At 37.6% G+C, this 14266-nt stretch overlaps 1 protein-coding gene across 3 annotated transcripts in view; it reads right to left on the reverse strand.

The window, feature by feature from the left end:
* The window catches only part of Appl (amyloid-beta-like protein), a 140142-nt gene continuing 125876 nt past the window's right edge, over nt 1-14266 (reverse strand). Inside the window, exons 2-17 of one of the 3 annotated variants that reach the window (XM_076120426.1) lie at nt 11276-11437; nt 8793-8928; nt 8259-8477; nt 7792-7986; nt 6998-7170; nt 6558-6665; nt 6158-6283; nt 5841-5978; nt 5349-5495; nt 5014-5109; nt 4704-4886; nt 4186-4410; nt 3482-3577; nt 3131-3232; nt 2644-2811; nt 1-2344 (exon numbers count right to left, since the gene is read on the reverse strand). In XM_076120426.1, the coding sequence (XP_075976541.1) occupies nt 2234-2344; nt 2644-2811; nt 3131-3232; nt 3482-3577; nt 4186-4410; nt 4704-4886; nt 5014-5109; nt 5349-5495; nt 5841-5978; nt 6158-6283; nt 6558-6665; nt 6998-7170; nt 7792-7986; nt 8259-8477; nt 8793-8928; nt 11276-11437 (2385 nt within the window). In that variant the 3' untranslated portion in view covers nt 1-2233. Of the gene's footprint in view, nt 2345-2643; nt 2812-3130; nt 3233-3481; nt 3578-4185; nt 4411-4703; nt 4887-5013; nt 5110-5348; nt 5496-5840; nt 5979-6157; nt 6284-6557; nt 6666-6997; nt 7171-7791; nt 7987-8258; nt 8481-8792; nt 8929-11275; nt 11438-14266 lie in introns of all 3 variants that reach the window. The other 2 variants (XM_076120427.1, XM_076120425.1) reach the window with 2 other exon arrangements.

The following is a 14266-nucleotide window of genomic DNA, read 5'->3' on the forward strand; positions in this document are numbered from 1 at the left end:
TATTTTAAATTTCTATTTATTGATTTCAATTTGAACTTGAACTCACAATAAAATGCAGCACAGTAAACACAAAAATCATCAAACCATTTATTATTATGTAGAATACTTATTAAAATACGTGAAACAGTGATTGGAAAGGTACAGAAACCAGGTTTAAGGTACTACTAACATCGAATATTGTTTACGACGACAATAAATTTAGATCGATTGAAAGTAGACTCTATACCGACAAGAGACAGCTGATTTTGAGCAAAAAGTTTGTTAAAAAAATAAGTGGTCGGCTCGTTATCATCAATATTAAAAATACACAGCGGTTACTTGATGCGGGATTAAACTTACGTTATACACAGTGAGTAACTTACGTAAATGCCGTACGATAAGCCACGGGCGGGCGCCTACTCACACCTCTTTCGCTACGAAACACTCTTGGTAAACAGCGCCGTCTGCTACGGAGGGCTTGTGCTATGTAGTGAGTACCAACTGAAACGATCGCAGCGAAACAGGAGCAACAGAGCGCCGTGGCGCATCTGATATGACTTCATTTGTAGTAACGCCACTACGCCCGTAAACAAATAGAAATAGTGTATATAAATTAGCTTATGTAACAAATAAGCTTAAATGTATATAATACTGAGGCAGAATTACATCTTAACTACGACGTAACATTAAGTGTGGTACGTGGGATTAGACACGAGCGCAAGCCCTTACTTTATACGGACGAATGCGATATATAATTATATTTTGCTTTATATCTATGTATCTGACGCTAAAACATCTATATAATGTATTACTTTTTGTACATCTACTTATATATTAACCGTACATACACTCACTAAGCTTATTTGCCTCGCGACCGCGTACCCAAGGTGCGTCACACAACCGTTTGTCGAATACCGTCCGATACAGATGCCCCTTGCCTTGACTAGATTAAACAAATGTAGCACAATATGTTTGTTGCGAGCGCAATAATCATAAGTGTTCATCAATAATATCAAATTAGAAAACGCACGTTGAGTACACGGCGATCTTCACGTCGGGAACTTGAGTATTGTCCCGCGGGCGAACGGGAAGGGGAGATAGCGATCATGTGACATAGAAAGAGACAGACATCATCTGACAACCCATCGTTACAAAATCAAAGAGAAGGAATGTTTCGCAGTAATCATAGAGAGATAGAGGAGAAGAGTCGTTCACCCGCGCCGGCTTTGCCGCCCGTCCCATCGCTAAGTACACATTAATTATTAAAATATATTTTCGCATTTATTACATAAAATTCACGTTATGTTCTACCTACGTTAGAAAAGTAAATGAAAGCGGGCATTAAGTGTAAGTAATTTAGGTTCAAATTTGTACGCGGAGCTATATACACAGCGTACCATGGACGTTTGTTCCACTCGCCCCAGTGGTCACATTCAACGAACTAGTAAAGGGAAACTATAGCTAAACGATAGATAGACTAAAACTGAGATCATCCGTAACGCTAACGAAATGCACCAAAGGAATCAAGATCGCCGTCGGACGCAACCACTGCAGGAGCGGCATCAAAAACTTAATTTAAAAAACTTGACTACAGTGACACTTATGAATTCTAGGACACTAGACAAAAAAACTTAGATCTAAGTCCTTAAAACAATAATAAATATTTTGGTGCAAAATAAATAACAAACAAAATAAAGAGTTATCACTTCTAACCTTAACGTATGACTGACCGCGTTACCGCAAACGAATATTCCCACTAATCACACAAGCTTTATAAACGAACGTTAGTCCCCCCCGCCGGGAGTGCGGCGCATCGTCACCTGACAATAGATAAGTTTCACACACATCCATTCCATAAAGAATTACGCTGAGGACAATAGATAAAGGTGTAGGGTACAAAACACCCTGTCTCTAAGGGGCACCTAGCACACATCACAAGAATTTTGATTTTCTTCTATTTCCACTGCGAGTACACTAACTATGAGTATTCTTGTCAGACACAAGTAATTTGACTTGTCTACTGTTTGAGATTCAGGTGGATCATCTTCAAATGTACTCTAAAGGAAATAGTAAGAAATAATTGGCCGAAAAGACACCACAACAACCTATATAACACTCGTCCAGAGTGGCTCGACGACGTCAAGTATCACTCGGCTGGACTCGGCGCTCTCGATGCACTCCTGGCGGGGACGGCAGGGGGGAGGAGAGGAGAGGAGTGGGGAGGAAAAGGAGGGAATTTGAGGCGGGAGACAATTTACTCTTTGACCTCAAAGTACTTGTAGGTGGGGTTCTCGTAGCCGTTGATTTGCATGTTGGCTACGTGTCGCTCCTCAGGAGTCGGGGCCACGGCGCCCGTCTGTTCCACCTGGAAATTAGATACGAATTCAAGTTTAGTTCAAGCCTCAGTCGTTTTTAGAAAAAGCTCGAGATAATTTAGCAAGAGCATCCAGTATCAAAAACCTGACGAACCACTCAAATCAATAAAAATCCCCAACCAACCTTGTCAGCGGAAATTATTTTTTTATGACACTAAAACTAGAAGTAACTATCCCTTATCATTCAAACGTAGAGATGATATTTCAGGAGACGACAGGGAAGTAGGTCAAACAACTAAAACAACGACTTTAACCGATTTTATTGTAAGTTAAATGTTATTATTTTTACCTGCACGAAGCCCTGTGCGGGCGGCGCGCGGTCACGGCGGCGCGCGACGGCGAGCGCGACGCAGGCAGCGGCGGCCAGCGCGGCGCCGCCCACGCACAGCGCCGGGTACAGCGCGCCGGCACCGCCCGCGCCTGCACCGCCAGGGCCTGCGCCCCGCACTGTGTAGCCCTGGAATAACACACACATTAAAAATATATACGAAGCTCCTTCAAAGTATTTTTTAATATTACGCCCACGATAAAATCTCAACGAACACTATTATAAATCACAATAACACTGCATACCATAACAGTTTTTTTGATACTGCTTTTGCTCGCTTCTAAAGATATCTTCATACATTCGTATCGAATTTCAATGATCTCGTCTACTAGATGGCGTCAGTAACAATTGCAGGACAAAATGTCGATAGTAGGGAATATAGCACTAGATGTCGCTAGTACTGAAGAAGAATATTAGTATGTTTATAATAATTATGTAGTATACTTACAGGCTGTGAATGCTGCAGCTCATGCTTGAGCGCGTGTGCTGGTGGTGGGGGAGCGCGCTCCTCTGCTTGCTCCAGGGCGGCGCGTAGTCCTTCACCCTCAGTCTGAAACAAACGATACCTCATTTTAAAACTATTTCCTTAAAAATAATAGGTTGTAAGCCATTACAGTTAAATTGCGAAGTTTCTAGAGGGAGTTAAAATTACAACCAGCCGAATTTATAAGTTGATAAATTCGGCTTTAATCTTTGCAATTGGACTACTGCCTGGGGACCTGTTTAGATTGTTCTTTATATTAATTGGCCTTGAAGGTCATAAAAGAGAACCCAATAAATAATCAAATAGTATAATTACCTCGCTAGTGGATCGTCGGCTGGAAGTCTCGCTGACTTCTCCAGTCTCAGCAGTCTCGCTTTCCGGAATGTCAGTCACTGTGCTCGTAATCATTTCCTGAAAGACAACCATCACTTAAGAATTTCGGCGTCCTCATATAGTATGTCTCAAACATATAGAGCATTCAAAGTTATATGATGATACGCAATGACTAAACTTAACATTTGGGAAATAAAAAACCAAATTATATGCCAAATTGTCAAAATATTTTTTTTTTTTTTTTTTTTTTTTTTTTTTTTTTATAACCCATTACTGTCCCACTGCAGGGCAAGGGTCTCCTCCCAAACGAGGGGGAGGGGTTAGGCCTTGAGTCCACCACGCTGGCCAAGTGCGGGTTGGGGACTTTGCATACCCTCAATAAATGTATTAAACAACATTTTTAGGCATGCAAGGTTTCCTCACGATGTTTTCCTTCACCGTTAGAGCAAGTGATAATTATTTCTAATACACACGTAACTTCGAAAAGTCATTGGTGTGTTGCCTCGGATTCGAACCTGCGACCACTTGCGTGGGAGGTGCCAACTTAAACCACTCGGCTATCACTGCTTGTCAAAATAATATAAAATAAAAATAGCTAGACAATACTATTAAATAGGCAGATCAAACTTTAGCCAAATAACCTTATCAAAGAATTTGATGGACAAAAAAAAGTGTTCTATACTCACAGTGGTAGTGGTATCCTGTGACACGGCAGTGCGAGTGGTAAGATCCCTTGGCGTGTTGGAGGCGAGGGCTGGAGCTGCCGAGGCCGGAGCTGATGAAGGCGAGGCGGAGGCCGACACGAGAGCCAATGGGCTGCGGGTGCTGCTGGATAAAGCGTTGTCCTCGATCTCACTGGCCTCGCTCGCTTCGTCGTCAACTTCCAGACTTTCCTTTACACCGTTTGAGGTCTGGAAAAGATTATTAGCTTTTATTGAATACAGACTAAAATATGAAGTTCTACAACAACCAACAGTAAAAAACAGTCTAAAATCCGCTTATTACAAATGCATTTTCTTGACGAAGTCCGAATTTTAGGGGACATCCTAAAAGAATATTGAACAAGATTCCTTTTTTATGTCACACGCACAATCCCATGTTCCAAAAGCCTTCAGACGATTTAAACCTATTCAGACTGTTCTATACTAATTCTTAGTTGATTCCTCTAGCTATGAACTAAAATGAATTTTTGTCAGACGTTTACCTTAGCACGTTCATTCTGGATGTCCTGTCGTTGCCTGGAGCGCTGGTCTCGCTTGGCGTTCAGTTGATCGCGGGCGGCCTGTTCGCGTTGTACCTCAGCCTCGATGCGGTCCAGCAGCAGCTCCTCGGCCTCAGGGGTCATCGACATCAGGGAGACGGCCATGTCGTCCTTGGACTGCATTGACTAGAAAAATAGAAGATTATGTTTAGATTATTTAAAAAATATTAGGTTTATGAGTTTTTATGAGTTGAATTGAAAAAACACTATACACAACCTGTTCGACAGAAATGATTAGTAGTAGTAGTTTTACCTGAACGTAATCTTCAATAGCGGTTCCAATGTTGGCATAGAGATGAGGGCGGCGGCGGAGAGCAGTCAGGGCGCGCTGGAGAGCACGGTCAGCATCCTGGAAAAATAATGATAAATTGACTTACAATGAACGCAAACTATACCTTTACTTCATAGAAGACTAACCTAACACAGTTTTCTTATTCGTAGTCTCCCTAATCATTCAAAAAGGTTATTTTTTAAACAATGCCTTTCACGAACACCTTGTCATCCCGTGCATATTTCTCCACAACCCCTATTCCTAGATTAATTAACTGGTCTAGAAACTAAATCATACAATGGCTGATAAGTACGTACCTGCAGTCTGTCAGCAGCGCTAGCTCGCTCAGCAGCGGCGGCCTCACGTCCGGCGGCGGCGGCGCGGCGCCACGCGGCCAGAGCTCCACTACGTTCAGCGGCGAGAGCACGGACCAGGCGTTGAAGGCATTTCTGCACTCGGTGGGCCTAGAACAAACACAAAAATGTTATTTACTTTTGAAGTAAAAATTATTGGATAATCCTAAGACTTGAAAATTTTTTGTAACTTTTGGGCAAACATTATGTTTTCAAATTATGGTCCTGATTAGGCACTTTCTAAGACATAATACATATGAATATATATAGCTGAACAGAAATGAGTTGTGACGCACACGCTTTCTGATTGTAGCCGCAGTCAGCATATCATCAGAGAAGCAGGTTTAATATTTTTTTTATTTCTTTGGTCACTACCTGTCCACTTGGGTAAAAGGCTTAATTTTGTGTTATAATACGTGTGTGTACTTTTTTTAATCAAGAATAGTTAATACTTACATTTGGTGGAGTATCCCGGAGAGAACGGGTGTAGCACGCGAGAGCGGTGCGGCGACGTTGGGCGAGGTGAGCCAGTACACGCTGCTGATGCAGAGCGGCCAGTCGGCGACGTTCAGCAACACCTTCCTCTTCCAAAGACTGAAAGTTATTTTATAATATGAATTTGCGAACAAACAATTTCACCAACGGGATCCTGAGTCCTGGGCTGAATTGGTGACGTCATTTATTAGAACATGTTTCAAATAACTATCGAAACGGTGATGCTGATAAAGTAGATGCATTGTAATAGGAGGGATTGATATTATGTAGGTACTCACTTGAATGTTAGCCTGGAACTTAGCGGTCATGCGTTGACGGAAGGTCTGCGCAGCGGCGGGGTCAGTGTTCATCATCTGCTGGTATCGGTCCTCGAGCTCAGACCATTCCTTCATTACCTTGGTGATCTAAAACAAAAAATGGATATTTTAGGTAAAGTTGTAGTCTTCTGTGAGAAGATGTTCTCTTTACTTGCCAAGACTCAGTTTCACTACTTCTGGAAAAGTATAGATTAGTTAATCAAATGGAACCTATAACTTTATTAACAGATTGGACATGTGACACATAAAAAAAGCGTTAAGCTAGCCCTTATACTTCAGACAGTTTAAGATCTATGCAAAGAGTAAGTTGCTGTAAGAAGTAACCATATAAAGCCGAGAAACGAAACTATACTATAGTTACCTTTTCACGGTGGGTCTCCTCCAGTCTCTGTTGAGCGTCCTTGTAGCTCTGATGCTCGGTGCGAGGGTCGAAGTGAGAGAAGTACGGGTCCGAGGTAGCGGTAGAAGCCTGTTGAAATTTGTAAGATTTCATTAGAAATCCAGAGAGAATTCAAAGAGATACTATCTTAAACAGCAGTTACTGTAAAGACAGGAGTATACTTGCTTTCTTAAATAGAACAGAACATTGCTACAGTGTAATTTTTTAGGTAATTATTGAGCTAATAAGATAAAAGTATCTGTCTGTTTTTCAATTCAGTTTCATCAAGTGCCTATTTCTAATTACGTTCATATCTAGAAACGAACATTTTTAATTCGTATCTCTCGCCCATTTATCCATGGTAACCTCCAAACTTAACCGAAACACCAATGTATAAAACATAGAGAATAATGTGTCCATACCGTGGTAGTAGTCGTGGTGGTGGTACTAGTGGTGGTGGTAGAGGGTGGTGAAGAAGTCTCAGGGCGGGGCCACGCGCTGTCATCACCGTCAGTATAGTCGTCATCTTCGGCGTCGTCGTCACGAGACAGATCCGCGTCTTCGTCCTCGTCCATATCTAGGGAATTTGGTGAAGCTTTTGACTACATCAATATGAATGTTAACAACGATTTTTAGTGTGAATGTTAGCGATTCTGCCAAAGATTTTGGCTTAATATGTTTATAAAAGGTTTTCATAGGTACGCAAATGTATTGTTTTTCCTTTTTTTTTGTTAAGCAAGATATACAGGAAACAATGCACAAGATGCTCTCACCCAGTTATATCTTCATATAATATACTAAAGATAATGGAATAACAATTAATTAATTAGAGTGATAGCAACCATTTAACTGTTTAGTTAATTAATTACTATTTCATCAATAATCAAACGGTTAATTGGGTTTATCATCATTTTAAGCAAATTATACTAATTTAGATAATTCATTGGTTTATACATAATTATATATACACAATATATCAAAAGAGTAGATTTTTAATAAGTCTCGTTTATTTCAACCTACAACATTTATCAAATGTTTAGCAAATAAACGACTATTACTATTACTAAAACTTGTACGACTGAAGTCTAAATTCATTAACAGTTTTAAGTACATTACTTCTTTGCCTACCATTTAACTAAATACCGATTTTATAGTATAATCTTAAATCTGCTTCATGTTATAAAGTTATCTGATCGTATAATAGGCTCCAACTCACCATCATCCGCGTCATCGTCATCATCATCATCGCTAAGGTTGAGGGTATCATCATCATCATCGTCATCGAGAGCGTCATCATCGTCCAGCAAGTCATCATCGCGTTCGTCCATCGCCGCAGAAGCCGCCAGCATCTCTTCACCACCAGGGCTCACGGGTACACCGACGTCCAAGGGCTTGTGCATCTTTACGTTTTCTGAAATCAAACAAGGGACATTAAAACAAATATTTTTTTCCTTGTTTTTGATACTATTATGAGATACACTTGAGTTCGTATTTTTTTATAGTGATAGCAGTCTAGCAGCTAGAAAATGAAAATTGCAAAACATAGGGGCAATTTCTCAAATGTTACAGAATATTCGGAATTCCAACAAAAGATTTTGTTTTATTTTTATGAGGAGTGAAAAGTACTCCTAAGAGGGCTTAAAAACTCCAAATAAAAGTGAAAACCAAATTATCTAAGCCTACCCTTGAAATGCTTGGGGCAGCAGACGAATTCAACTCCAGAGAACAGGCTGATTCCACAGGGCAGCAGCATAGCGAAGGTCCTGAGCTTAAGTCCTCGCTGAGCGCAAGCACGTCCAGCGGTGTTGTTCCATCTCGCGAACTGCCAGCAGCGCGATTGGTTGTGGATGTGGTCGAACAAGCAGCTCTCGGGCACGAGCAGAGCGTCCGATTGGAATGGACCTTCTGCCGATAATACTCTTTGTAGTTATGCATTGCAGGCGGAGTTAAAAGGAATTGAAATGAGCTTTGATGAATTAATAACTTAGTTAGAAAAAAAAGTAGTACCTAGGTATTTGTAGAAATGATAAAATACTGTCAAATTATGTGTTAGTGTCAAAGCAATTCGTATGAAACTTAAAGCAAAGGTTTTGACTTATTTGTTGGTGTGGAAGTTCACGAAAACCGCTTAAAAGGAAAGAATTATTTATAAGTCTTGAAAGTTTATAAATCAAATGAATCATATGACAAAAGCTGATAGGTCTAATAGATACGTACCAAGACAGCGGAACGGCTTCACCCATCGCGTGACCTTACACTTGGCTGCGTTACCCGTGCCGAGCTTGCACCAATTGCTGACCTTCACATAGTGGGAGGCTTCGACGATGTTCGTGATGTCGTGGCTCGGGTACACCTGTACAGATAATCGATATAATTGTTCAATAAATTATGCAATGCATAGCGGGGTTTTTCTTTCGTATTAAATATTTAGTTTCTTGGTAATAACTGGATTTATTTCTTTGATGTGACTTTGAATCAAGAATTGAATATTCAATTGAAAAGCAAACCATTTCGGTCAGTAACAACAGTTGAAATAATATGATAGATAATGGAAATACAAGTACTTATATTATAGCCTCATATTTTATACAAATCAATTTACTTATATCTCCCGGGAGAAGAAAATTGGCTTCGATAGTCCTTGACAATGTAACAAGAGGTCTCTAATGAAAAATCGATGAACGCCTAGTTACCAAACCATAGTAACTAAGTAGCAACATGTGGAATGAGATTCATCAGTTAGAGATAGCAACAGTCTCGTGAACGTCAGGGAACATTCCATGGAAAATCAAGACATTCCACAAAATGGAAGGAATGCGCCAATTTAAAAGGGTTGGCATGTACGAAGATCTATTTGACCCGTGTCGTAAGCGTCAAATGGGACCGTTGTTTTTTGTAACTGTTGGGGATCTTGCTGACCATGTGTTGTTTTTATCGTTATTCTATTCCGGTTTAGGGTATGTTATAGATATAGAATATCTTAGAAACAGTTTTATATCCAGGTCTTTGTTACCGAATATAATTTTTTTGTATTAAGCATTCTAATATATCACCAAAAAACCACTACTGCCAAATTCTAAATCAAAGTCATATAAAAGATTTATATCGATTTTTTATTTAAAAAATTGGTTATTTAATGACTTGTCTACGTCGTAACAAAATGCTTCATGAAAATCGTTTGCGGAGGCGTTGAATACGTAACCGGCAATTAGTTTTAGCGAATTAGCTGAAGGCAGAGCAGGAAAGTTGCATGCTAAGCGATTAGTTAACGAGATTAGTCGCCAGTCGCTAAGTCGCGGTCACGGGGAAACGCACGAGGCAACACTCGCATGTTACGTTGTATTGGAAATGTTTACAATCTGATTTGAACTTTTATTTATTGGCGATAAGTATCATTATAGTCGAATTTTAGTAGTCGTTTTCATACATTTGCTAAACATTTGCTATCACTTTCTAAATAAAATGGGTTATAAAATTTGGATATATTGGCCCTAATTGTAGCTAACGCTAGAATTCTAATATGTTGTCGATAAGTATCGTATGGATTATTATGTCCAATTTTAGCAGTTGTTTTCATACATTTGCTATCTAAATCAAATAGGGTATAAAATTTGGATATATTGGCCCTAATTTTAGTAAGCTTAGATTACTTATGATGTCCTCCTGGCCGATATTTGGCTACGGTGACCGCGGCCATATTATTACCGTATGCACCATGATAGACCCAGGCAATCATTTAAAATACTACACGGTTATCTTTGTTATATCTGTCTGATTAGCTTATAAAATACTATTTTGTATTAATCCTGATAAAAGTATACTATTTTAGAAAGGTTGAGAGGCATCTTTAAAAGAACAACGTCTAACTGTATAATGTTATTCCAAGAATCTCGATTTAAAATATGTAATCCATTATGTTTTTCTTTTATAAATATTTTTACCCCTTTGATAAACAAGTCTGAAGTTTTTGTTACCTTAACCACTAGAATGCTTAATATCTTTTGAGTTAATATTTTAATATGAAAATGTTAATTAAATAAAAAATCTGTCTGGTATCTGTTAATGAAATATTAAGAGAATTATCTTATTTGCCTGAAATATAAAAGAGAATTTTATTTTCATGTTTTAAATTTCTGAATTTTCTTTTTACATATTTTAAAGTATACATCATTTTTTCAAGTCATGACAGGTAATTATTTTCTTTAAATCGATACTATGAAAAATTTACCAAAGTTTTTTTGCAGTTTGTACTGCCAGTTAAATATATTATGAGAAATGGTTTCAGTATAATTTGTCACGAATGAATTCGCTATTAAAAGAAAGTAACTAATAACGATACTATTTTATATTAAGGGTTGTAAATTTAGGATCACATGACTAACCCCCGGTTTCTGAGTACATTTAGCGGTAGTTTATCTATTCAATAGGGTTTTTTATATGAGTTTTAACGCTATTGAATAGATAAACAAACGTTAAATGTACTCAAAAACAGGGGGTATATCAAATACTTTGTAATAACCAACAGAATTGATAAAAGTTTGCAAAAATAAAATGAATCTTTATCAATTGTGTAGGTTTAATATGAAAAAATAATCGAAACTAGTTCAAATTCCCACGTTCAATGTTACCCAAATGATTCAAAGTTACCCAAGTTGACTGTACGATAACGATAGTTAATAATACAAGTGTGAAAGTCTCACCTTCTTGCAGTAGTCGAGTATCTCCATCTTGTCCTTCAGACAGTTGTGGGGCTTGGTCGTGAGGTCGGGGGTCCACCGGCCGGCGGCGGACATGTACTGGGGGTGGTACGTGCCCCCCGCCTCGCACAGCACCGCCACCTGCGGCTCTGCGCCACTGCTAGCCTGAAAATATAGAGAAAGATTTTTGAAAATTGTGTTGCTGGAGTAATATAGTAAATTAATTAGTGGTTTCTCATTGATATCGTACTGTAAATCCGTGTAGGTTTAGGAAAAATTGGGGTTAATTTGATAGTAGAAATAAGTAAATAGCTCTCAAAAAACTAGCAAGTTCTATTGTTCGGCTCTTGGTAGTAAATTTCACTGTTAATAAATTTATGTTATTTAAGAAAAATGACCATTTTTCCCCCTTTTAAAGTAACGCTCGTATTCAAAAGTAACCTGGTTTGACCGTATAAAAAATATACCGAATTAATTTTAATAGTACTTTATGCACGAACTCTCTGTTCTTTGGCATTGTTAATACATACGTGGTTGTATTTTAAGTTCGAAAACTTTAAGGCTTACTAAGTTGGTTCAGTAAAATACTGGGTCAGCATTCAAAGTTGATTTATGAAGGTATGTTAATATGTATAATTATGTAGGAATTTAGTTCAGAAATTTCAACCATGTTTTTACTTTATTTAAATACTTATCAAATAAAATTGTTGATTATGATTACAGATTAGAAAAATAAACTCTATTTAAATCCCATCACGAGAAAAAACACTTCACAAAATTACTTGAGTAAAAACACCCTTTAAAACCACAACAGCAAAACCACGGCTCACAAAACTAAATCTAAACCTAAGTCCAATTTTCCCAACACTCGGCCGCAGTGAGACATATACCTGTCAGATTAGTCTCGAGAGTCTAGACTAAACGCGGGGGGAGTCCTCTCTGCTCTCAGAGCCGCTAAGACAACAGGTCAACGCCCCCCTCACACTAATTACCACTTATAATAACAGCCTTTCAGACATCAACCCTAAATGTACATCCAATATGAAAGATTAATATAATAAAAACCTTTTTAGATTTCACGTAAAATTCTAAGGTTAACGATCATGTAACCTTTTATAACAACTGGTTAATGTACTCTAGGATCACAAACGAAATTACTTCAAAAAAACACTTTCTTTGCAATTGTCTAGAATATCAACGTTAATAGCTGCCAGTAAATGGAAAAGGTATGTATTTAGGTCTCACGAAAAATAAAAAATAAATGCCAAGTTCTAAAAAGAGTTGTAGAACAGATTTAAAATTCAAATGGTTATAAAAATGAAATGATTGTCTGCACGAAACACGAAAGGGCATCAACCCGTAACCCAATCCACGTCGGCCCAACGAATGTATTCCCATTAACTTTGCTATACATTGTTGTTCGTAATACAGTAAATCGATCGTACGTAAACAAAGGGTGCAATGTACTATGATACTGGAATCCATTACTACATAGAGGTATTTTAAGAGCTGCTATTCTTGAAGAGCAAACATTGGTATTATTAGCTTTTATACTGAGCTGAACAAATTATGGCTGTTTTCGTGATCAATATGTTACGCTTACGAATGTGTCCAACTGACTACGATCTACTTGTACGTACAGAGACCCTTCAGGTTATAAAAACTCTCACAAGAATAATTCAATTAACTTGAACGAACTTCAATTCAACTTACTAAACTCTAGGTAATAAAGCAAGTAGTGCTATATTATTAGGAGCCTTCATTAGTATCAGTTTTAATATCACCTAAAATGTTTACTTCACGGACTAAGTAGTAAAAGTATTTTCCGTCAGTTTTTATGAGGGAAATATCGTTAAAAGTCGTCGTAAAAATAATTATTTGCGTTTTCATGACCTGATTCTTATGATTTTTTATGAACTCTGATTTTCGGTATAATTTTGAATGTAGAAGTATATTTTGAGAATTAATTCCAATATTGCACTTTTCTTATTTTTCTAAGAACCTTTATTTTGAAAGTCCACGAAATAAAAAAATGTTTTGCAGTTTTATGTTATTACAATTCTACATCTCTATTGTAGTGTTTATTTAATTATCACATATAATCCCATATAATCCCAGCAACATTTTTTTTACTTTCTTTTCACTTATAATATAACAGCCGGAGATTGTATAAAACACTTCCATATTACAAAGTGCAGTAGCACTTACCAACGTTCAGTCTCACTCTTCCTACCTACCCTACATTGCACGTATAACAAACGACGTCTAGACGCAATAACATTATCTGCAAATAATTAATTCACGTACCTTCTAATACAATAGAAAGTTCGAGACATTCTGATAAAAATACTTAGCTGAAAAACTGCTGCGTATGATGAAAACTTTAAAAAAGAATTAATTGAAAATGTGTTCGATACTAATTGAGTTTGCGTATTCATAAAGCTGTCTCAATTACACATTATTATATGAAACGAAACAAATATTATTTAAATATAAAATGCACATAGCTATAAACAAAGAGATCAGGACATTATAATTATAAATTGTACATTTTGACCATAAAACAGTGGATACCATGGTCCCCACACTAAGCATGGCTGTATCGTGGGGTCGTGGGGGTGGAAATATACATGAAATAGAAATAAAATTTTACAACTACAAAAAAAAGCTTGTCAAAGTACGCATATATGATAACTACTACATATTTATACATGAGATAGAAATAAAACTTGTTAACTAAAAAGAAAGCTGGTCAAGTAAAGATACTAAATTTACAAAAGTTGTGAAAAATAGTTTTTCTCGTTACGTTTTTCTTTGTAAATGACAAAGCAATGAAAATTAACAGTTTTGTTATTAGTTCTAGTGTTCTATGTAATGCAATTTAGCTAAGACGAGAGTAAAGTGCTTGAAATTATTCATTGTCATTGTTCTCACTAGACGGGTGTTGTTTTCTATTTAAACGCTTGAACAAGAATACCAGAGTAATATATTATT

Source organism: Anticarsia gemmatalis, chromosome 12 (assembly GCF_050436995.1).
Source record: "Anticarsia gemmatalis isolate Benzon Research Colony breed Stoneville strain chromosome 12, ilAntGemm2 primary, whole genome shotgun sequence".
NCBI classification, from domain to species: Eukaryota; Metazoa; Arthropoda; class Insecta; order Lepidoptera; family Erebidae; genus Anticarsia; species Anticarsia gemmatalis.